This window comes from Mercenaria mercenaria, chromosome 3 (genome assembly GCF_021730395.1).
Source record: "Mercenaria mercenaria strain notata chromosome 3, MADL_Memer_1, whole genome shotgun sequence".
Classification (NCBI taxonomy): domain Eukaryota; kingdom Metazoa; phylum Mollusca; class Bivalvia; order Venerida; family Veneridae; genus Mercenaria; species Mercenaria mercenaria.
In genome coordinates this window covers 27854962-27881767 of record NC_069363.1, presented here as the reverse complement: position 1 = coordinate 27881767, position 26806 = coordinate 27854962, and the positions used below count along the sequence as shown (strand labels likewise).

Here is a 26806-nt window from a genome sequence, read left to right as displayed (position 1 = left end):
ACCGAATGACATACTGGTTGGGGCGTTCGTCTGTCAATCGAGCAATCATAGGTTTGGTGTCAGGTACGGTCACTCTATACGTGATTGAAGCTTTTCAGTACGACAGTTGTAAGTTACTGTTGAAAAAGAGTTTAGTGCTTGTAAAAAATAAAATGTTCACGAAAACGGGCGTAAAACCCCAACACAAACAGTATTTATTCCAGGCTTTCTCCAAAACAATAGTTTTACTGGAATGACGGCCACCCGTGCCTGATGGGCGGCAACCCTCTCTACAACGGCCACCCGGTCCGATCCAAAACTCAAGGTCTGGGGCGGAGCTGGGGCGCCCAAATTAAAAAAATAATGAAAAATTTCGAAAATGACCTAAAACCAATTTTGAGACCCGCTCACGAGCAAACAAGAGTTTTCCCGGAATAGCCACTATGCTGGCCCTCCATAGACCGTCACCCTCTACAACGGCCATCCGGTCTCAACCCAAACTCAAGATACCATAGGGACCTCCTATTAACTGCTGGCACGATTTTAGGCCAACCCGACCCACCACTGCCTCACACCTCAACCCGGGTTTAGATACAAGAGAAAAGATACAAGAAGTTTTATTTTACGTCGGATGCTATATAACGAGTTAACATTTTATCATGAGCCATTTTTCCGACAAATATATATAACAGAGATTAACAATGATAAAGCAGCTAAAATGGAAGACAAAATAATATTTTAAGCATATTTAAAACAAGTAATCTATTAAGCGGATTTCTACTAGTATCATTGACAAGGTTATATGTGTACACAGTACAGTTTGAATAAAATACAGTAAAGAATTTTCATGCAAGGCAAGCATAGAAATAATACAAATTGTTAATTCTTATAATAAACAATTGTAACAGCATCATGTACATACAAAGAATAACCCATTACTAAAGTTGACATATCAACAATATTTTTTATATGCTAAAAATGCTGATTATGGAAGTTAAAGAAAGAACATACAAACATAATGAACACAAAATAATCAGAACCCCCGGCTCTTACCGACGTTTTAAAGTATAATCTGTCCAACCAGTGTAATTACCCGACAGAACAGCTGCATTAACTTAGTATGTCCCTGTAACATGTCTAAATAATTTGCACACTAGTGCTATTTTCTATGCAAAGAGAAAAATAAATTGTGAACGCATTATTATTTCTACAATACAATTACGATATAATGCAAATTTTTTTAAAGATATACTAAAATATGGTAGAGCATTGAAGCCTGTCAAAACTGTTTGATGTTGACTACCCTAATGGACGCATAAATAAAACGAATACTCAATTTTATATACGAGGCTGTAAATGTATGTAAAAACTGCTTAATTCACTTATTTCCCCCTTATCATGCTGGATACGATTGATTCTTCCTTTGCGACCAGTGCAGATCATGATCAGACTGCACTGATGAGACTTGCACTGTTCGCCATTCAGTCAGTTTCAAACAGTGAAAATATCTTTTTTTTCACTGTTGAATGCGAAAGAATATGAATTACAAATAATCGAAAATTCCTTGCAAAATATACTTGAACATTCTTGCATGAAAAGTACTTTTCAGTCCATGTTAGAGTATTCCCGTATAAACAAGGCAATTCACATGATTTCTTTTTTTTAATCCCCCGCCGTGGCGGAGGGATTATAGGAATGGTCTGCGTCCGTCCGTCCTTCCGTCCGTCCTTCCGTCTTTCCGTCCGTAACAAAATCGTGTCCGGCCCATATCTCCTAAACCCCTTGAAGGATTTTCATGAAACTTGGGTCAAATGATCACCTCATCAAGACGATGTGCATAACCCATGAGTCAGCCTTGTCAGTTCAAGGTCAAGGTCACAACTCAAGGTCAAAGGTTTGAGCCTGCCATTTTGTGTCCGCTCTATATCTCATAAACCCTTTGAATGAATTTTATAAAACTTGGGTCAAATGATCACCTCATCAAGACGATGTGCAGAACCCATGATTCAGCCATGCCAGCTCAAGGTCAAGGTCACAACTTAGGGTCAAAGGTTTTGAGCTTTCCATTTTGTGTCCGCTCTATATCTTCTTAACTCCTTGAAGGATTTTCATGAAACTTGGGTCAAACGATCACCTCATCAAGACGATGTGCAGAACCCATGAGTCAGACATGCCGGCTCAAGGTCAAGGTCACAACTTAGGGTCAAAGGTTTGAGCCTTCCATTTTGTGTCCGCTCTATATCTCCTAAACTCCTTGAAGGATTTTCATCAAACTTGGGTCAAACGATCACCTCATCAAGGCGATGTGCAGAACTTATGAGTCAGCCATGTCGGCTCAAGGTCAAGGTCACAACTGAAGGTCAAAGGTTTGAGCCTTCCATTTCGTGTCCGCTCTATATCTTCTAAACCCCTTGAAGGAATTTTATAAAACTTGGGTAAAATTATAATCTCATCAAAACGATGTGCAGACATTATGAGTCAACCATGCCAGCTCAAGGTCAAGGTCAAAACTAAGGGTCGAAGGTTTGAGCCTTCCATTTTGTGTTCACTCTGTATCTCCTAAACCCCTTGAAGGATTTTCATCAAACTTGTGTCAAATGATCACCTCATCAAGAACTCATTAGTCAGCCATGTCAACTCAAGGTCAAGGTCACAACTGAAGGTCAAAGGTTTCAGCTCTGTATCTCCTAAACCCCTTGAAGGATTTTCATGAAACTTGGGTCAAATAATCACTTCATCAAGACGTTGTGCAGAATTCATGAGTCAGCCATGTTAGTTCAAGGTCAAGGTCACAGCTAAAATCAAAGGTTTACCCTTTCACTATCCATAGCAGTGGCGGGGGATTTAGCTGTCTTTCAGACTGCCTTGTTAAATGTTGTGTCAGGGTCGGAGATTATTTTTTACATTCCTTCGAACCGGACGTTAGGAAATAGTTCGTCGATAATCGTTAATGTATTGAATGGTCGCATGTAACTTATGAGATTGTTTACTTTAGTAATCGTATCAACGATTTTTGGAAGAGTAAGTCAGTACGTTCTTAATTAATATCACGGTATTATTAAATCGTACGACGTTAAACCCAACAAAAATAAATAAATAGAAGCATGTCAACACGATGAAAACGTTTGTAACCAAAATAATCCGAATGTAAAATCTTTATTCATGAAATAGTATTCCTGTTTACCGAATTATTGGTTGTGTCGTGTTTGTTATAACGAGAAATAAAAAACATTAAATACATGCTTTTAGTAGTGTTCTTGATTTGTGGGGCCCGGTTATGGATATTTAAAACATGTTTCAAGAATAACAGAATGGTAATTATATTGTACCGAATAGTAAAGTCATCTCATATGGAAACAAAGAGCTATAAAAATAAATAGATTGGCAACTTGAAAGGCATATAGAGCAAATCTCGCCAACCTCCCGTGACAAAAAAAACGAGATCTCGTTTACCGGAAGTGGCGCTTTCTCCACGCACCATTTTGTATGCGAAAGCAATTATTCATCGGTAAAATAATTATCACCGTATGACCACGCTTCTTTCGATGGCAAAAAAAACAACGTGTACTTCGTGTCTTAAGACCATTTCACATTAAACTAATTTTGTTTTAGAAGCTAACATGTATTTTAAATGTAGTGTTAAAGGTACAAATTGTAACTCCATGCTCGCCGATGTTTGTTTTTAGTAAGATAACGCCGAATCACGCTCTGACACGAGCTCACGCGAGATTACAGCCAGTTGCCATTCAGTGTATTTTATACTTCTTTGATGGAAACAATAAATTTAGTCGTCATTTCATGTTTTTCATACAAAAATAGTGACAATACACGTTTGTTTTGTGTATTAACATCTCCAGAAGCCCATGGGATATGTTTGTGACTCGACCTTCGGTCTCGTGGGCTTCTGCAGACGTTAATACACAAACAAAACGTGTATTATCCCTAAAGTAAAGATATAGCTGTACGTAAATACTTACAGGACCATAAAAAATACCCTTTGTCGTAATAAACCTAAAAGAAACCAGAAAATGTCATAGAACTATTTGACAGTTTTTCTACATATATATCATGACGTTACGACATTATGACGTTGCGCACGTAAATGGATTTGTTTAAAACCATTGAAAATACAAAATAAAAAAAGAAAATATGTTTGTTTCTCTGCAAGATCAAAACATATTTCACCCCGGAATACCATAATTCACATTTTCATTTGTGGCTGTGCCACTCGTGAAAATATTGCATATGGTGTTCGCTAGGTGATATATATTCCGATCTTACATAGCCTCTATATATTTCATCAACTATTTAATGTTTATTAGATAACAAATAGACACTTAACAATTTAATTCTAGTTCATCAACAATATTAAAAACAGATTGTTCTACAGTCGTGTAATACTGTTAAACAATATAGCAACGTTTATTTAACCTTCAGCCTGCTGGTGGCAAATGATCCTGCCTTTGCGACCAGTGCAGACCAAGGTCAGCCTGCACAACCGTGGTCTGCACTGTTCGCTATCCAGTTAATATATTTTCAGTGAACGCCCCTTTGAATAATAAGTGGTAGTGGCTAAATTGAATGATGGACCAGTCCATTTTAGAAAAGTTACAAATCTCGAAACAGTTACACTTTATCATCTACTTGTAGAACTAATTAAGAGATTTAAAATCCAGTTCAAAAGAAAACAAATACATTTCATAAAATATTTCAGTACCAAATATTTGTCATGATCACTTCACCACTCACTTGATTGACATTCTTAATATGTAAAGTTTATAAATGATTCATGACTACAAACCAAATATCCATTTTGTCCATTTTACTGCTCGTTTTAATCTTATTTATCATAAATTAATAGATCTGTAATGATTCCTGACCGAAGACCAAACATCTATCATGTCACTTTTACTATTTGCGTGAATGAGAAGATACTTGCACTTTTCTCGTTGAATTTCTAAACACTGCTCTGCTTTTAAACTATTTTCTTGCATTTCTTCTTCTGCAAGTGCTTGATATCTCAGGCCAGGGATTTTGTGCATCGCATATCCAAAAAGCAGTACATCGTCAAGGTGAAAAAATGGTGTTTTTGAAGCAGACAGGTATAACGACGGCATTATGTCATTAGTCATACTCACAAATTTGCCTTTGCAAAATTTTAGATACCATTTTATCCCTTTAAAGTGGTCTTCACCGGCATTCCATTTATTAGTTTTATCTCTGATAACTTCTTCAGACTCGTAATCACAGTAGACATTCACCGCTTCTAGAGTTTTATCATGTCTAAGTTTATACAAATAAAGAAACATATTCACAAGAATGTCGTCGTCCACTTTAAGAACCATCTCTGCATTACGACACCTTTCTGTGACCCATTTTAAGCCCATTACACCTTTATGTGTCAGATTGAAGTAGGAATCTATGAAATCACCTTGCAAAATATCTTTATGTTCTTCAAACTCCATTTGAATGCCAGATTGAACAATACGGTTTTCAGTTCTACCAAGTAGAAACAGCACCCTTACTGTGGCTAGATGAGAATAATATGTGCTATTTGTCCATGTTTCTCGGATTGTTTGTCTGCGTTCAAAGTGATCTGCCGCAGTATTCACAACTACAAGTACTGTCAAATTGTAAACGGAGCTGCAGAGGTATGGGTTCTCAATCAGGTATGGAGCGTAACTGGTAATAGGGAACTTTGGAATTGACGGATTTACGATGCGAATTAAGTTCGGTTGTACTTTAACTGGGTACTTAAGATTCTTTATATCTTCGTAATAAGAATACTCATCCAGATCAGGGTGCTCGACATGTGTCCATAAAGGCTTGTACTTTACAAGAAATAATGCACCAACGAAAACAAACATTAGGTATTTTAACATATTATGTTTCCTGAACGCCATACTGTTACTACATAGACGACGATTTGTTTTCTTTCGAATTATGGCAAAAACCGGATACTGATCTGAAAACAAAATAATTAGATTCTGATATTAACTGCTTAATAAATGTCTATTTTATAACGCCCTTTCTTGCATTCATACTTGATATCGTCAGAAACGTGACGAAATACAAGTTCAGGTCTGAAAACAAAATAATTAGATTTTTGTATCTAAAACGGATTTTGACGAGCAATTTATTGATTAAAATGTTATTCAAGTTCATTTTCTCCTCCAATCAGCGATTAACAATTTCTCAACGTGATCGTTTAGAATATTTGGGTATTATATACATCAAATCATTATATTCTATATCGGACAGTGCAACGTTTAATGAGATTTTATTTTAACTAAACAATTTAAGCCATTGACCGATTTCGAAAACCTGTAATAAAGATGGAATTGAAATATTTGTAAAGATTAACGGAATCATACAATAATATGAAATAAGGCAATGCCTTAATCGGGAAGAGTTACAGTCCCGGATCAGCTTGCCCAGAAATATTCGTTTGTATCAATGTAAAGGTAGATTTTGGAATAAAAAAACAATACTGTCCATATTTGTACTGAAGTTCAAGACGTTGCGGTTCGGACAAGTTATGTGGACGCTTACCGCGCAAAAAGAAAAAGCGTATTCTTCCAAAAAATCCGAAGTCAGACGCTCTATGCACTGCTGGAAGACCACATATTTCATTCGATAGTATATCTTATTCGCGACATAAATCAGTTTGATCGATTCCCTATAAAGATTATTTAACAACACAGAATCCAAGTAGGGGAAAACTAACATTATCATGCACTCGGTAAATCATCCCATGCATGAAGTATAAAACATACCATGACATGACATGGTCATGACGTGAGGTGACGTGATGTACTGTACTGTACGTAACGTAATTAACGTGACATAACATAACGTAACGTAACATAACAACATAAAAAATTGCATAGTGCATGAATAGACATATACAGATACAATTACCAAACATGTGAAAAAGGTGAAAACATGTAACAGTATTTAACATCCTACAGAAAAAGCTGTTAAACAATAATAAAGCGAAGCCATTTAGATATCTGATTGCTCCCTATTTTGAAATGTGAAATATACATACTAAATTGTCTAATTCTTTTGAAATTCTGCGTGTCATTAGTGTTTCACATTTTTAAACGTTGGCCATCTGCAGAAGTATGGTTTAAAATATTGTTTTCGTAAATCATAATATTTTGGACATACTAAAAAGAAAATGAAACTCGTTTTCTATTACATACATTTGATGTGATAAGACTATTTTTCTTCTGTATGAATTTCCATCGTTAGCGTCATTTTTATATAATTAAGGATAGTATACGTTTTTTCCGTAGTAAGTTATTTTCGTCAAGTTTTATTATTTTCAGCCGGTATTTAAGGAGTACGATTTTCCATTGTATTTTCATTGGATGTCTGCTAACCTCTCCGTACAAACCGTCTAAATTTGTAGATTTTCTAACATTGAGTACTTTCCGTAAAAATTTTCAATGGATTAATTCAATACATTTTATCATGTTTTGCTATGTCATATCCAAAAACGTCTGCGCCATAGTCTAGTACCGAACCAACAAGACTATCAAACAGTTTACATCTATCTTCAGCCTTTAATTCTAACTGATTGAATACAATACAGGTGCATGTATAAAGATTATGAAGAACATAAAGCAAATGTTGCGCGAGATATTTTTGCGTGCGATGCCAGTGTACATTCTCGGGTAACAGAACTCCTTAGTATCTGAATTGTGTCACACTTTCTAATGTATCATTATTTAATTTGAAGTTAAAAGCAGAATGCCTCTTTGTTCAAATAATTTTTTTTTTATTATATTGTTTTGATTTTCATACCTCAGTTTGAACTGTATCGATAAAGCTCATTGAGCATGGATTGCAAAGTTTCTGGTGTGTGGACAAAAGGAACTGCGTCGTCTGCGAAGTATAGTTTTACATATAAGAACGTTCTAATTTATCAAAGCATTTTTCAAAATCGACAAGGGCTGAGTAAAGTGTTTTACTTTGTGATAACGTTCTAATTATAACCGAATGCAGTAAAAATATGCAATCGGCTGTGGATTTTTCTTTTTTTGAATTATCCGTTTTGTGACCGTAATACGTTTACGCTTTGCCACGGAACGCGCATATATAAAAAGGTGTTATAACAGCACGTGAGCGCGAGAATCTCTCTGTTAACACACGTTTTTCTTCTGTTAAAACACCCCCAAAAAGTGACAATAACAGCAGTTTTATGCTAGAATGTCACTCAACGTCATTAAATTTCCACGAAATGCGCGGGAATGTCTGAGTTGTTTTTTACGTTGACGTCATTTCGTTTTGAATTATCCGTTTTGGGGCCGAATGGCGTTTACGCTTTGCCACGGAACGCGCATATATAAAAAGGTGTTATAACAGCACGCGAGCGCGAGAATTAACACACGTTTTCTCTCCTGTTAAAACATCCCCGAAAAGTGACAATAACAGCAGTTTTATGCTAGAATGAATACAATTATCACGCTGTTTCGAACTCAGACCTTAATTTTCCTGGTTATAGAAAACTAGGAAAAAAGTGTTGTAGCGTTGTTACGGAACAGATAATTAGACAGCTATATAACACCATTGACAGTTAATGATGACAGAATTGTTGGCGTACAGTTAAAAGCTGCACCTCAACAAAATAATTTTGTATCTCTTCCAGTTTGGTTTCAAATATTGTTTGAATTGTTTTTTAGGAAACGATTTTTCTTCTGCATTTATCAACGTGACTACTAGGAGATATTATAAGTTATTTATTTATATCCCCATTACTCATATGTTGGTTTTAAACTACTTGGAAATCATCTTTAAACAGGTTTTGAAAATTAACAATGTGTCTATCGCTAACTTTTTTCAATTAACATTACTAAAATCAAAGCTTTTAACAATAAATGGCATCGCCTTGAAACATTGAAACAATGGCCATCCAATATTTGACAAAATACTAAACAATCGTGCATTTCAGTTGGAAAACATCGTCACCTCAATGCAAGAAGTGGATAACTGCATTGACTTAAAGAAGGACTTATTCACTTTTTGCGCTAAGGTGACGACATGTGAACTCATTTTTTTTTTCATATGAAACATATGAAGACATAATACCTCTACAACTATCTAATGTATTTATTAGCAAAAGGTAGCAGTTATTAAAGAAGTCCAATGATAACTTCTCCCTCAAAACATGTCCGAAATTGTGCATATGGTTAGCGCTAAAATCACCCATGAAAATGTAAGCCCTATGATAGATATTGTACATTTTACCAATATGTATAATGTTTTTGAATGTTAAATTACGCCATGCTGTTGCACACGTTTTGACGTCGTTGTTATGACGTCATGTTACGTCATCAACGTTATTGCTTGTAAACATTATACCCCTGATGAAGGCATTGAAAGCCGAAACTAGTTGGAAATAAATTAAAAACCAGTTTGAAGTTGTTCTTCCATTTTCAATTGTATTACATCTTACCAATATAATCTATAATTTTATGCAGTAATAGAATGAATTTTGCATTATCTGAACTCCATAACAGCATGTCAGACAAAAGAAAGATATCGTTGAATAACGGAAGACCTCGTGATATAAACACTCAGTGCCATGTGATATAAAAAGAATCAAAGCGTGAATTTAGACAATATCATAGATATTTTGTGTGTGTGTGTGTGTGCGTGTGTGTGTGTGTGTGTGTTCGGGTTTAACGTCTTTTTCAACATTTTTTCAGCATATAAACGACGGTGTCTACTTGTAGCAGTGACCACAATGCCCAACTTTATAGTGCTGCCTCACTGGAATATCACGCCGTAGATACGTGGCATGATACCCCACCCAGTCACATTATACTGACACCGGGCTGACCAGTCCTAGCACTATCCCCTTAATGCTGAGCGCCAAGCGAGGAAGCTGCTAGTACCATTTTTTACGTCTTTGGTATGACGCGGCCGGGGATCTAACCCACGACCTCCCACACTCGAAGCGGAGGCTCTATCACTAGGCTAGTAATATTTGTTAACATTAAACCAGGAAGCTCTAATACGGGGAGTAGACAGTCCGTATAAATCAACACATTTATCTGTACTATGCTGTCGTCCATACCTGTAAATATCGACCAGTCGTTAGCGATCGATATTTTGTTTTCGCCACTATCGATATGGCCAAGACCGCTGCAAAATCCTGCTACTTCCTATATATTAAATTATAGAAAAAAATGTTTGTATCACTGTCAATAATCATGGTGTTGGATCTGTCTAAATTAAGCAGAAATTGATTATAGGGGCTTTGTGGTATAGGGGAGGCAACTGTGTTGATGGTGGTGGCCCTTACGTCGCACAAGCTTCTGTTTAGCTTGGAAAGATTCAATAGCAAATGATTAATACATCATTGTGTATCTTTGGAGTAAACTGTTCAATTGTATTACATGTATTCCTTAATAAATTTACATACGGTATGACTCTAAGGAACAAATACAACTACAATGTTGGTATACTTGTTGTTTCAGATGGTATATTCTTACCCTTCTTTTAAGTTCATATGAATTTTAGTGTATAAAGATGTAAACTACCTCTTTTACAGATATATTTAAGTGAAAGTTTTTATCGTAGTTCAGATTACCACTGCTAACCAGTTCACCCTTGATCTGATCATGGATGATATCTGCTTTTTTAAGGCATTTTTTATAATGCGCATATAGTGCCACGGTTTTCAAATTTCAGTTTCTTAATAGTACTTAATTTATGGCAGTTTTTTAAATATAAAGGTTAGCGGAGGTAATCTGAATTTTATGCAATGTAATTAGTATATGAATGTAATCTGTTTTTGTTTCTCTTATAATTCATTTATTGAATGACCAATAACATGTTAGATACATTCACTTTTTATTATGACAATTGTGAAAATTGTAACATGTATATTGGATGAGACGTAAATAAACTATATATATATATCGATTAGCGTGTAATTAGCATATTCCCTAATGTTAATCATGGAGCTATAACACTTGTTGTTCAAAGGGTTTACCAGTCACATGTTAAGTGGCGATAATTAGATGATCAGACAGAGATTGATCTAAAGGGATTCTGAAGGAAAAACAGCATGCGACGGCATGTGGTGATATGCTTAATTATTATGAATTAACTCGAGCTCACTTCCTTGTATAAATATTGCACCCTTTATCAAAGGACCGATTTTTTTGTTTGATTTGAATAAATAAAATGTCAACAGGAAGCTGACACTTTTCTTAATATTGTAGAGCCATAATTATAATTATTGTTTATAATGTCAGATTTCTACATACAGAAACATTCTTTTTGCACTCAGAGAATGACTCAAACGAGATTATTTTTTAAACTCCAAAAATTAATTTAATCTTAAATCCGATGTGTGAAAAATACGATCTATTTAAGTTAAAATAACAATGATTTTTTTTTAAGAAAAAAAAAAGCCGACAACGAATTTACATTTAGTATTCTGAACTTTTAGATAAAACTGCAGAAAAAATCTCTAGGTTTAACTTGCATTTAAATGGTGAAGAACAAAGCAATATCATAAACAAATATTTTCAGGCAACAGTTTACAGCTTCGACTTGCTAATTCCATCAAAATATGTCCTAATTTTATTGTTCTAAATACTCTGAATCAACAAGGCAAATATCATGCAAAAAACGACATCTTTCTCTCTGGGTAAGACAAACCTAGATTTAGCCATTTTCACAAGGCGAAATGTAACATTAATGTAAATATTTTCCATTTAAAAACATATGCAGGCAATAATTTCATGGCAGAACTTTTGTTTTCAACAAAAAATTCAACAAATGCTTCCCCAGACTTTCACTGAAAGGACGAGTTAAACTGTAAGGCGTAAGTGTGTGGGTAATAACAGAATAACCTACGGCATACGCTTCGATTGGACGACAGCATAAGATAAGATAAATGCCGCATTCCAGTCCCCGTATCCAGTTGTTCCAGATTAAACCAAGAAATTGAGCAAACTGCAGAAGTAGATTCCATGCTATTTTGGAAAATGTTGAATAAAGGACGTGAGAGCTCAAATAGTAGACAAGACTCGTCTTTCAAATTCAACGATGTTGTTTATGGGGGGTCAGGAAGTAATAACACAAAAAGAGGTCGTTATTTTAAAGATCTGTATACACTGATGGATAATAAATATGTGTGTGTGTTCGGGTTTAACGTCTTTTTCAACAAAGTTTCAGTCATATAAACGACGGTGTCTACTTGTTGCAGTGAGCACAATGCCTAACTTTATAGTGCTGCCTCACTGGAATATCACGCCGTAGACACATGATACCCCACCCAGTCACATTATACTTACACCGGGCTGACCAGTCCTATAATAAATATGATGAGAATTAGAAACGACATGCTGAAGACACTGACCGAGACTCCAGAGACACCTGCGGTGCAGATTCGAGCACTTCCATAACTCCCGATGAGCTAAGCACTGTGTTAAAATCTTGTCCACTTAGAAAAGCCCCAGGCTTTGATACTGTCTGCTACAAACATATAAAGGGCAGCGGTTCAATTAGTCTAAACACTCTGGCAAAATTGTTTACATGGATGTTGCGTAATGCATAAATACCAACTGATATGAAGCGCGGACTCATTAATACCGCGCCATTACACTAACGTCATATTGTATTGAAATTGTATAAATAGGTTCTATTAGACAGATCGAAAACAACTATTATTACAACATTAAACAGTCAACAATGAGGCTTTCAAGAACAACTGGGGTGCCTAATGATATCTTTTATATAGTAAAAAGAAACTATTCTATACAATAAGGAATATTCCAGTAAACTTTCAGTTTGTTTTCTGGACACCAGACAGGCGTTTAATAGCGTATGGCATCAAGCTATAACATCGGTCCCACAAAATCTTTAGTCTTCCGCCAGTTGCATTCTAGTATGACAAGACGCGATAGAGACAATTTGACTCAGACTGGTTTACCTTTCAACAAGTTATGCTACAAGGAGGGAAGAATTCACCTTTGCTATATTTACTGTTTACAGAAAAACGTATACGTGAATTACAGACAAGCATTTGTGGTACCTGCATTTACAATCAACTACCGAAGCTGACGGTATGGTTCTTGTATCATTTTTGCAAGCAGGTCTTAAAATCGTGCTTGATATAAAATGTCACAGTTACTCCCGGAAATGGCGGTATGAATACAATTATGATCGTGTTTAATGACAATAACAAGGAAATATTAACCGCAAACAGTGGGTATTTGCACTGGCACCAGATCAGAAAGAAAATGCCTCCGTACGTGTTATACCCTACCCCTAGGTATTCTATAAGAACCATGGTCATGAACGGGAAAGTGCACTAACCCGTTTCAATCGTAAATTTCTCAACTTAAACGCGCAGTTCGGTGAATGGGTACCTAGTATATTGAACAAGCGATAATTTATCTTCCATCTTGCACCAGTCATATTGTCTCAATATTCCATATTGCTGAGATTATCAACATATTTATGCTTTCGTCAACGTTACTGAAAAAACTTGCTTGACCTTCCCTAATGAACATCCGGTCTAGAGGTCACGGCAGTGTGCACATGTTTGGCGAAACGTAAACAAACAAAAACAGAATTAAATAAAATCACAATTTTACACTAAAACTCGAAATGATGAATGAAATTCATCTTGTATATGATCTTTAATTTGAAATCGTACATTGGTCTGCATCTGTTCTGTTTATTTTATTCATTTTGCACATTTATGCTGCATTTTCACATTTTAGCGAACACATGTAGTAAAATGACGATTGACATACATTTTCACAACAGCTAATCAGAATGGTTTTGTAATCTAGAACGGAACTTCACCAGGGAAGTTCAAGCAAGTTTTTTGTGTAACGTTGAAATAACTATAAACTACGCGTTGTTTTTCTAAGATAAGATGTATTGAAAACATGTGACCGGTACACAATGCAAGATAAATTACCACTTGCTTGATATCCATAGTAAACATTTACCGCACTGCGTGTTTTAGATATGAAATGCGCGATTGAAACGGGTTAGTATATTTTCCCGTTCATGACCATGGTTCTTATAGAATACCTAGGGGTAGGGTATAACACGTACGGAGGAATTTTCTTTCTGATCTGGTGCCAGTGGGTATTTGGAAGTAATCGGATATCAGAAGTACAGATGTAATGTTAACATGAGCATCAACACAGACACGTACCTTAGCACGAAATAACTTATGTTTGACGCTGACGTAAAACTGCGTGGAACTTTACTAAGTATATCTAACAGCGGAATTCATCCTTATATTCTGCCATTCTGTGCATTTGTAGGCGTAGAGACACCTTATCTTTGTTTTCATACGACAAAAATTTCAAAATACGTATTTTTCACTGTGATAAGTTTTCTTATTTCTAAACATGGTATCAATATGCCGACGATTAATGAGAATGCTTTATTTTAATATTAATTTTACGAAAGTTGAAGTTATTTTATGTACAATTATTTTTGTTGACAGGAGTTAAGTTGAAGTATACAGAGAAACCAGGAAGGTATTTTATGTAGCCTTATGCTTGTACGTATCAAGTTTACACTTTATTTCGTGCGTTTTTAAAGGAAGTAATCGAATTACATTTATAACATTATTTGCTTCAAACTTTTATGATGACTTGATTTTAATGAAGGGATGGTTTTCAGTTTTTGAAGACGTACCTTACTTTATTTTATGTTTTCCAGTGAATTATAGAGTTTTCTCAATGAAATAAAAGTGATAATCCACAGTTTTGAAACAGTAGATTATCATTTTTATTTTCACTGTTTTTGCCGAACTAGTTCCGTTCCTCCGTCGCGATTGAAGTCAAATTGTATACCGAGTGTTGTGAATACCGGGGACCATAATGACGATGACGCCGTTAAAATGACGTCATTTGCGTTATGCTTTCTGTTGATCTTTCGCGCGATTTTCGATATTTTATAAATTACGCGACAAAAGTAGAGTTTTACACATGAAATAAAAAGAGAATTTGTTTGTGTCAGTGAAATATCAATTTTATTTCACTCGTGAGCACCAAAAAAAGTCATTCAAATTCAAATTTTCAAAAAGTTGAATTTCGAGCTAGGGTTGAATTTCGAGCCAGCTCGAAGATCGAAATTCAAATTTTCAAAAAGTTGAATTTCGACCTGGGGTATGTACACACTTTTGAAATAGCAATGCCATTGCCAAATCTTATATTACTGTTGTTGTTACTTGTTTCTGAATTACTTTATAAGTGGATAAATAATTTATTTATTTATTTTTATTTGAGCAAGGTTAATCTCAATTGCACTTGAACTAGGAACTATAATGCCATAAATATATGAGCCACGCCATGAGAAAACCAACATAGTGGCTTTGCGACCAGCATGGATCCAGACCAGCCTGCGCATCCGCGCAGTCTGGTCAGGATCCATGCTGTTCGCTAACGGTTTCTCTAATTGCAATAAGGTTTGAAAGCGAACAGCATGGATCCTGACCAGACTGCGCGGGCTGGTCTGGATCCATGCTGGTCGCAAAGCCACTATGTTGGTTTTCTCATGGCGCGGCTCATATTGTTCCATGTTCTTCTTTCGTAAATGTTTGTTTTTCAGTAGACAGAAAATTCAGGCATAACTGGATGATGTCGCTTTTACACTTTTATCAGTGAAATCTAAAACTTACATTATTATAAAAATTGTGTCATACATCACGGAAAACCATTCTATTCAAAAGCTTCATTGCGTAAAGTAAAAACATAAGCTATGAATTTCGAATGAGTTTTCTAAATTGGTCTTATGATATATATAAAAACAGAGAATGTAAGATAGAAATGTCTTATATTTGTAAGACAAATAGGGGTGCGCCTCAACCCCTAAATTGCCTATGGCGGGAAAAAACGGGGTCACCCCTTAATGGGGGCATCAAAAGGATAAAAATATTCGTTCGGGTTTATTACAGAATAAACAAAGAAATCGTAGATAAATTAATTAAACTAGATTAAACACACTTATAAAGAGTTTATCACAATGACTCTTCCAAGGAACCCCGTGTGTCAGTTGCAAAGTTAATATTTGCCCTTGAATGTGATGATCGTAATTTAGCCGACATAGGGTTTACTATGTACATAATGTAATATTAGTAGCTGTATGTATTAGTCTGTTAACATCTGGTATGTTTTGCTCATTTTTATCGTTAAACACATATTTCACGCAAACATTTATTATATTTAAAGTTTCCCCGTCCTTGAATTCAATGTTGTTATATTTTCCTGTCCTTTTGTTATCATGGAGAACAATCAAGTTTATTATAATAGAATTTCGCTCAAGCCGGTCATAGAGGGCGTGAGGGGTGTTGCACATTTCCATTACCTCTCTATTGAACAGTCTGTCTTTCATTGTTTTGCTTGGTTGCAAAATGATCTTCTTAAAGATATTATTTTATATTCTACATGTTTTATCAACATTTGTGAACAGCATCCGGCAGTTTTCTTATCATACTAATTATGTTTATAGCTAAACTGTATATGTTTTTCAAAGGAATTATCCTCTATCATTAAAGTTACAAACAGTATACATTTCAATAAAACCATTTATTTTATGCTAACTAATGAAATACTGTATTTTATCAGTAATCACTCACTGCATATCACTCACCGTAAATGCCGATCTAGATCTATTTGTACATTGTGTATAAATTTTAAATTATTTGTTTATTTAAACAGGATGACAATTGTAGTCGCACTTTGTTCTTTATAGTATATTTCTCGATTCAAATGATTTTACTTAATGAGTATTTCATAACGTTATGCAGCAAAAAATAAAATAAAATTGAACTTATAACGTTATGCAGCAAAAAATAAAATAAAATTGAACTTTATGTCGTGTGCGTCTTTCTAACATCACAACATGTCTGACGTCATGCCCGCTTATGCGCGTCTGTTTCCCGCGCTGAGATTAAAATTTGTTGCAAAATGCATAATCTCAACGTAATTAAGCATAAAATAAAAAGAAAATTTGTTTGTTTTTCGTGAATATAGAATATCTCACTCACCTTAAAGTGAGAAAATTTTCACATTATTTGAAATGTTCTCACTTCTCAGTGAGATATATTCCATATTCACTCCAAACAAAAAGTATCCCCTATTATTTAAAATTGATAATACACTAGTGTAATAAAGCAGTAGGATACGTCGGTCAAATTGACTTATTTATACAGGAAAAGAAAGTAGAATGTTTGATGTCCCGACAAAGAAAGCTTACATGTGAAAAAAAATTACATTTGTGACTCTCCACATTTAATTTATTAAACGCGTCGATTAAAATTGATAAAATGCCCGGCAAAGCCTCGCATTTTGTTATTTTATTCAACTCGTTTAATAAATCCAATATGAAAAGACACTAATGTAATATCCTCTATATATCAATACCACACAGCTGAAATTCCATAAAAATCTTCTTTAACTGAAGTAGATGTTGTAACATAGCGATAAATTCAACGTTAAAAAGGAAGAAAAAAAAAAAACGGTATTTACGTTGGAAAACCCTAAACTTCTGTCACTTTATGAAAGAAAAGACATTCAGTATCAATATTTCATACAATTAACATATAAATAAAGCTACACTCACATTTATGCAATGAAGCATCCAAATATCCGAGCTTATTTCACTAAATGGATGTTAACCTTTTGATTGTTAACTGTAAAATATTTGATACATTGTACGAGGGGTGTTCGGAAAGTTTCGGGATAAGTGCAGTAACAATCTTATTTTTCAACCGGATTCTTGTTGGGTAGGTGTAAATGGAAAAATACAAAATAGACAACTGATCCGCGCCATTCCCACCCTGACCGTAAAACGGATAAATACATGTACTAGTATATGGTCGATATATGCATATTCACCAAATCATTCCCATAGTATAATCTAAAAGGGACATTAAACCCAACCAAACTTCGAGTCAGAAAGCGAAGCTTGTAATTATATACTTTATACACCGCCCGCCACTGAAATATCAGACTCAGAATCTTAAACCGAAAGTAAACTCACGGTACCAGTGTGTGTGTCAGGATACTGGTTATATGACCCAGGGAAGTGCCTACGCCTTTAGTATCTTGAACAATGGTTTGGGTCCAATCGCTAAGGTGACTATGTCTTAGACTAGCTGACAAACGATGTAGAATGTCCTTTGTTAAAACGTAAAGCTGGTGAGACCAAATATCTCAGATACAGAATTTTCCTCTGGCTACCTTGCCTAAATGATTCGTGTACCAATGATTCGTAAATGATTTCTTATTATGAGCTATACAATTTCAGGGATCAGGCAAATCACTAAAAGTTTCAAACTAACAATTTTCAATTAACTCAAACCCCTATAGGCTGGAGACTCTATACTTGACTGGTCTTTTTGTTGAAGTTCCCGTCAGACAATGTCTTTGAATCAACAACATACGAGTCCTATCGCATAGATGTTCGGCCTCTGTCCTCTCAAACTCTATAAGATTGCCCTGACTCCTGGATGCTCAGCGTCTATATGCTATCATATGTAGCATTCAACTACCATATAGGTATTATCCCCGATGCCTTGGCTGTACTTCGCCAATAATGCTGAATCGTCTATAAGCTGGAACCCTCCTACTATCTCAGTAGATTACCAAACTCTGGGTCTCTGTCTCAGCTTCCCGATGCTCAGCCTATATATGCTATGGTCTATAGCATTCAATTACCTTTAAGGTAAAACTCTTATGCGCTGGCCCTATAGCTCGAAACCTTATCGAAATTCTGCTACTCTTCTTTAGTCTAAGAACTTCCAAAGTCTTCTTTTTAATAATTTATCCGCCCTGACAGGGTGACTGCAATAGTCTCCTTCTCAAGGTACTGGGATAAATTATTAGTTGAATCCTCGATGTGTCTTCTTCAACCGCTGGATACCGAATGAGCTCTCTATCATTCATCTACCTATTTATACCCCAGCAGACGTGCTATTTTTAGAACTTGTTTCTGATTGGTCCAAATTTATACATTGTGTCTTACAACGAGTACCTGCTCTATCAAATATCTGGTTCCCTTTAATTTTTGTATATGGCATAATGTGCGAAGCTGGGACCCAGTCATTCACATAATGAACCCAAATCAGCCACAAATGACCCAAATTCTATTAATTACAGCAATTCAACAATAACTATAGCAACATAAAAAAGGGAGTCAATCACTATCTGTGCTTATGTGTTACGTTATCAATATATCAGATATACAAATTATTCTGACAGTGTGTTCTTAACAAGATTTGGAACAAGTTGCGGCCAGGCTCAAAACTGATCAAATACATGACCTTAAAGCTGCAGTTGAGCTTATAGAAGAAGCCAGAACACAAGAATTACAAGAAGAGGTATCGCAACTACGAGAAAAACAAGAGCTGCCGGAGGACAGCAGCGCTCGACTATTCAACAGCCTTGTCAATTTGAATGATTACAAAAGTCGAAAAAAGGGGCATAATTTAGTAAAAATGCAAAACAGGGTTATGGAACCTGCATAGTGCTTATCAGCTCATAACAGTGACCAAGTGTGTGATGTTTCAATCCTTTCCCACTAGTGTGTACGGAGATACCAGCTTACATATAAGAATTTAACCAAAAACTGCTAAGTTGGAAAAGGGGCGTAATGTTGTAAAATGCGAAGTAGAGTTATTGAACCTATGCACTGTATGTCATATCATGACAGTGAACAAGTGTTTGAAGTTTCAATCCTTTCCTATTAGTGAATACTGAGATACCAGCTTACATACAAAAACTTAAACAGAAACTGCTAAGTCGAAAAAGGAGCATAATTTTGAAAAAAAAAACACAAAAAAAAACACAAAGTAGAGTTATTGGACCTGCTTTGTGCATGTCAGATCATGACAGTGAACAAGTGTGTGAAGTTTTAATTCATTCCCATTAGTGAGTACTGAGATATCAGCTACATACAAAACCTTAACCAAAAAATTTTAAGTCAAAAAGGGGGCATACTTTTGTAAAAAAGCAAAATAGAATTATAGAACCTGTGCAGTGTATGTTCGTTTATCACAGTACGTAAGTGTGTGAAGTTTCAATCCATCCCTACAAGTGATTACTGAGATACCAGCTTACACACAAAACCTTAACTAAAAATTTCTAAGTTGAAAAAGGGGCATAATTTTGTAAAAAAAGCAAATTAGAGTTATGGAACCTGTGCAATGTAAGTCAGTTTATCACAGTGAACAAGTGGTGTGTGAAGTTTCAATCCATTTCCACAAGTGGTTACTGAGATACCAGCTTACATACAAAACCTTAACCAAATCGGGATGCGGACGCCGACGCCGACGCATGGGCGAGTCTAATAGCTCTACTATTCTATAAATAGTCGAGCTTAAAGTTAATCCATTAAGTTATTGTGTGAAAACGGCCAACAATGGCAATTAACTGGAACAAAATGGCCGACACATGATGCTGGACATTTCTGGCGTTCCAGCTGACACGGGAGATATGAATGAGGACGAAGAGAGCACACTCTTGAGTTATGCTAATGAAGCCGGTATTGAATGATCAGCAAGTGACATAGCCAATGCACACAGACTTGGAAATTGGAAAAGTGAAGTGGTAAATAGACGATTTATTTAACAAGAAGGCCATGATGGCCCTATATACCGCTCACCAGAGTTGATCTCGCCTTACTAACTGGCCTAGCTTTTGATCCAACATGACCGAGAGTCGAACTTGACCTAAAGATCATCAAGACAAACGTTCTGACTAAATTTCATAAAGATTTGGTTACAACTGTGGCCTCTAGGGTGTTAAGCTTTTCCTTTGGTTTGTCCGGGTGACCTAGTTTTTGACCCCACATGACCCAGATTTGAATTTGACCTATAGATTATCAAAACAAACATTGTGACTAATTCTCATGAGTTTCAAACTTAAATTGTGGTCTCTAGAGTGTTGAAAAGATTTTCTTTTGATCTGGCCTAGTGACCTAGTTTTTCACATGACCCAGTTTCAAACTTGACATAAAAATGATTAAGACAAACATTCTGAACCAGTTTCATAAAGACTGAGTTACAACTGTGGCCTCTAAAGTGTTCACAAGCTTTACCTTTGATATGACAAGGTGACCTAGTTTTTGATCTCACATGACCCAGTTTCGAACTTGACTTAGAAATCATCAAGACAAACATTCTGACTAAATTTCATAAATATTGGTTCACAAATATGGTCTCTAGAGTGTTCGCAAGCTTTTCATTTGATCTGACCTACTGACCTAGTTTTTGACCCACCATAACCCAGTTTCAAATTTGACCTAGAAATCATCAAGACTAACATTTTGATCAAGTTTCATAAAGATTGGGTCACAAATGTGGTCTCTAGAGTGTTCACAAGCTATTCCTTTGATCTGATCTATTGACCTAGCTTTTGACCCCACATAAACCAGTTTCAAACTTGACCTAGATATTATCAAGACTAAAATTCTAACCATGTTTCATAAAGATTGGGTCACAAATGTGGTCTCCTGAATGTTCGCAAGCTTGTCCTTTGATCTGATCTAATGGCCTAGTTTTTGACCCAACATAACCCAGATTCAAATTTAACCTAGAAATCATCAAGACTAACATTCTGACCAAGTTTCATAAAGATTGGGTCATAAATGTGGTCTCTAGAGTGTTAACAATTTTTTCCTTTCATCTGACTTACTGACCTAGTTTTTGACCTCACATAACTCAGTTTCAAAATTCACCTAGAGATCATAAAGACTAACATTCATACCAAGTTTCATGAAGATTGAGTCAAAAATGCTCTCTAGAGTGTTCAAAAGCTTTTCCTTTGATCTGACCTACTGAACCAGTTTTTCACCCCACATAACCCAGTTTCAAACTTGACCTAGAAAGCATCAAGACTAAAATTCTGACCAAGTTTCATAAAGATTGGGTCACAAATGTTCACAAGGCAAATGTTGACGGACGACGCAGAACTGACGACGGACGACACACGACGGACGCCACGACGGACGCCGGACAAATGACAAGTCACAACAGCTCACCTTGATTTAACCAGAAGGAAGGAACAGTTTTCATATGAAGCCAGAAAACTAAAACGAAAGGGTAAAGTTCGCAGAGGTGAATATATGAGGAATTATGCATATAAACGATGAAGAAATTAAATTATTATTCAACTTTACAATATTAAACACTGTATTAGACCAACTGCGAACATCATATAAAACAGATGGAGCTAATACAAAATATAACTGAGCCAATATGATAAAAGCAGGGCCAATACGAGAAAACAGGGCCAATACGAATCCAAGCATTTCGGTTGGTTCAAAAGAGAGGGCCGATACGGAGAAGTCTCTTTCGTTAGATTTTTAAATGATGCCATTTTGTTTTACATCAGAGTTATAGATTACAATATTTTTAACATTTTTGACACAAAAAAGTCATCTAAAATGTTCATGTAATGACTGAGCAAACGTTCAGTGTCGATGTATGTCTTTATAGATTACAACGATACCTTCCCTTATTCGGTATTGCGTACAAACAGTGTTTTCTGCCAGAAATTCTGGCAATTTTCAGGGAAAATAATGAGAAAATATGCGAAACTCGGATTAATTAAAAGGATGAGACTTATGTTTAACAGACATTTTGATAGTACGGACTATTTGTGCAATGATAAATAGCGATTCACATGCTGAAAAATGGATGGATAGACTGGCGAACAAGAGTGTCAGTTGTAAACTGCAAACAATTTCGGATAAGAATTAAACGAGGCATGGGGGTGTATACTCTGTGCTTGGCTGGTTGTATTATCTTGATTAACACATATGTGTACACTTTTGTGTCTCGTTGCTTACACCCTAAAAGGAAATTACTTTTAAAGCAGTTTTTATTACAGTTCAAATGACAACCCTTGGACAAATAACAAGGCTAATATGAAATTGCTTGATTAATAACATTATAGTACAGATCGGAAGCATGAAGGCAACAGAAGAAATAAGAGTCGGTATGAAACCAGTCCAATGTTCAACTTCAAGTGTACCCATTGACACTACAAAACAGCTGTACGGGTCTTGTACATAGAACTGAAGTGGTTCTATTTATTCACATTACTATATTCAGTTAGTGTGCCCCCCCCCCACCCCCCATGAGTGGTGGGGGCATATAGAGTTTGTCTTGTCCGTGCACTCCTGCATTCGTCCGTCCGTCCGAAGTTCGTGACGCGCCTAGCTCAAAAAGTATTTGATATAAATTGATGAAACCTTGCATGAGTCTTTATCATATGTATTTTATAATCAAACATTAACTGTTATTAACAATCTGACTAAAGTACATCTCCTACTTCGCTACGCTTAGGATCTGAGAACGAGCTACTGATAGCCTCGTTCTGACGACCCTTTCGCTAGCCAACCAGAGCTGAACTTACAACATTTTGCAAATCTATAGTTAGCCTTGATTTTTGATATTTACTATTTATGTCGTAATGTGTAATTAGCTCAGTCAGTAGGCCACTTGCTCTGTAAGCGAGGGGTCCCGGGTTCGAGCCCTGGATTGACTGCATATTTTTCTTACTCTTTGACATTCGAACATGTCGTCTGATTGATTAAAATAAAGATAGATTTGCGAAAATAAAAATAGCAATATTGGAAATCCAAAATATACAGAAGACGAATGTGAATGGGTCATTCTCAGATCTTCGTTTAGAAGATCAAGTACTTTAGTCAGATTGCTGTTATTAAATGCGATAAAGTAAATAAAACCGAATTAATTTATGAATATTTTACGTCAATTGTTTATACGTACTTCTTTATTGGTCATGTCATAAAAACAGTGTTTTAAGTAAAGACAGTCCAGTATTTTACATATTGGATCGTTTGAGGCTTATATCCTGATACCTATTAGTTAAATCAAGCGGTAGAAATCAATCCGCAAGTACATAACAGAATTTACGGAGATAGCCGAGCTCACCACGACCGTCAACTACACTATACATAAATAGTTACATAAATCTGGAGTTCCAAGATTCGTACACGTACTAAAAACCAATCATCATTCATGTAAAACTCCAATATAACGTGTATAAATAACTCCTGTCTACAGTAATCCTATGTGTTTCTCCAACAAATGTCATTAGAGGCAGTATCTATTGCAAGTATGTAATACTCCGTTGAAATGTAACGAAACTTTTTTTGTAAAACAGTATTTTAATTTCACCAATTTAAAGTAGGCATGCATTCATTTCTGTCCAGTCCCGCTGTTTTTATTGGTTGAAGAATTGTAAGTTTACAACTTTTATTGGTTCTTTAAGTAGGTCAAAAGTTGCCTTAGACAGCTACGCCGAAAACAAACACCTCTTACAACCTGCAGCACCAAATTCATACTCATACCCCAAGCTCATACCCCAAAACAAGACCATTTAATGTTATGTTTATTTTGGCTTTTTTTTTAAATTTCTTTTTCAAGTTTTATCCTGATTTTAAATATGGTATGAAACAATCAAAACTGAGTGCTTGTTTTCTATTTTTGTTCTGAAATATATAAGATTTCATTAGGAATATGATGAAATTTATCACATTTTTGTACGCATTTACAGTATCAAAACAAGTTTTCTAGAAAATGTATTTTCCGCTTGAAGACTATAAATAAAACTTTTACCTGTATTTTCCTGTATCACCAAAGTAGATCAATATCGTATTTGTAATTTCCTATCCTTTCTTCTACTTTTTATCTTATTGTCAGATCACATGATTTGTATATAAAAGTATCACATGTACTAATCTACATATCTGATAGCAAGAGATTCCTTTAGTTTTATAAGACAGCTCACCGAGACATCTTCTTAGTCCTTCTTTCTATCCTTTCTTCTACTTTTTGTCTTGTGAATTCACATGAATTCTAAATTATCCATCACAATTGTCTTTACAATGATATTCAATTAAATTGTTGTTTTAGACTATATTCATTATCCCGGTACAACTAAGAGCTCAAGTATTTGCACAAATTATTTTGTCCACAAAGGAGTCTTTCATTTTTATCCTTTCTAACTATGATGTATGTGTTTAAATTGTACATGTATTGCTGGGAATAAATATGTTTAAACTAATTTCACGTATATAAAACTTATCAGCCTTTGATGCTATAACTTTCCATCAAGAACTAAACAGAGTTACTATAAATGAAGTGTCGCCGTTTGGCTTTCTCAGTGCTTGGGGTATTATGGGTTCTATAAGGGGCTTGTCGGTTTAATGATGTAACACTGTAATTTGTAAATAAACAGACTTTAATATTCAATAATATATATGAATGTATAATTCATAGATATAGCAGTTCTCAGATGTAATGGCGATTGTCTATTATCAATAGCCAATCGGCGTACACCAAAGACCTGTAACTAATTTACATAATAATAGAGGACAGGTAAAGAGTGTAAACAGGTGATGTATTAGTAAATATGCTACGGCCTACGTCTGACTAGTGTATAATAACTACTGACTACTGATATTCCAATATTCTACTCTTTTGCAAATAATTATTATAGGAAATGTTTTACATATAGGACTTCTTTCTATGAGTATATATATAGGGATTTTATAAGGCAACAACAATATTGGAACTTTTTCTTTTATTAAAAATTGTCACTTTGAAATAATAATCTGCGTGTATTTCTGTGTTGTCTGCTGGTTGTTAAAACTTAAATAGCATATGGCACTAAATACAGATGTGCATCAGATTATATGTCAATTAAAACACGGTTGTGACGTAATCCCATGTTAGTTTGTCCATGTATAGATTATTGTACCGATACCGCTATAAACACACGATTATTTTAATACATGTGTAATGGATACAGTATGGTTTTTTCTTTTTTCTTCAAACGTGTCCTAACAGACCTTTATCACGGATACGGACATGGAAATGTAAATGTAAATGTACTCTGTACTTCGGTCAAATTTGGGGGTTTTTCTCAAACATGTTTTAGGAACCATGGTAACTTGTTGTACTTGGTGTGTATTGAGAATCTGTAAATTCATAATTAGAGCGCATTTTATTTTAAATTGTAACCCTTCAAATTTGCATGCTGTATATGCTTACAAAAAAAAATCCTGATCTTTGACGTATTTGTAATTGATTAGGAAAGGGTGGGGTGTTCTAAAATAATTAAAAGATACACAAGGAATTGAAAAAGAAAGGAATATGAACAGAGATTACAAAAATAACTGACGGTTGGTGTATGAGTGTAAAAGGGAGGTTTAAGGGTCTGGGTGTGTTTGGGAGAATACTAATATATCAGAAGAACATAAATGACTGTAACTTGCATTTATGAATATCGATTTTCAGAGATTTACTGTTTTACGTTATCACTTTGGAGAGTAGTGATACAGAGTCTGTTCAAAACGAAAGTTAAGTTTTGCAATATATTCCGCTCCGGTTTGTACAACATTAGTATTTCACAAAAATAGTACCTATTTATTTAAGAAGCTTACTTTATTACAAAATAAATAATGTGGTTTACTGTTTGTTCTTACTTGCCTACTCACACTTTTGAGATACGAGATGAAGCCATTGCCACTTGCACAGGCATCAAGAGTTGGAGCATATGAGAAGTTTACCCTTTAACAAGATCAATCTTTTCTTTTTTATTATAGGACCTGTAGTTAAGAAGGCATTGAGGAGGTTAATTTACACTTTTTAGATACGAGATGAAGCCATTGCCGCTTGTACAGGCATAAAGAGTTTGAACATATGAGAAGTTTACCCTTTAACAAGATCAATCTTTTCTTTTTTATTATAGGACCTGTAGTTAAGAAGGCATTGAGGAGGTTAATTTACACTTTT

General features: G+C 35.3%; 2 protein-coding genes across 3 annotated transcripts in view; both read right to left on the bottom strand.

Moving 5' to 3' along the window:
• The window catches only part of LOC123525859 (uncharacterized), a 177554-nt gene that overhangs the window by 127015 nt on the left and 23733 nt on the right, over positions 1-26806 (bottom strand). The window lies entirely within an intron of this gene.
• Positions 4312-25020, bottom strand: LOC123527781 (beta-1,3-galactosyltransferase 1-like). Of its 2 annotated transcripts, none has more exons than XM_045307446.2 (2): positions 24626-25020; positions 4312-5944 (listed from the first exon to the last, which is right to left on the bottom strand). In XM_045307446.2, the coding sequence occupies exon 2, from the start codon at positions 5880-5882 to the stop codon at positions 4827-4829; it is 1056 nt and encodes a 351-aa protein (XP_045163381.1). In that variant the 5' UTR covers positions 5883-5944; positions 24626-25020; the 3' UTR covers positions 4312-4826. The 2 variants fall into 2 exon arrangements, with proteins under 2 accessions (XP_045163381.1, XP_045163380.1); XM_045307445.2 differs by lacking the exon at positions 24626-25020 and adding an exon at positions 17599-17713.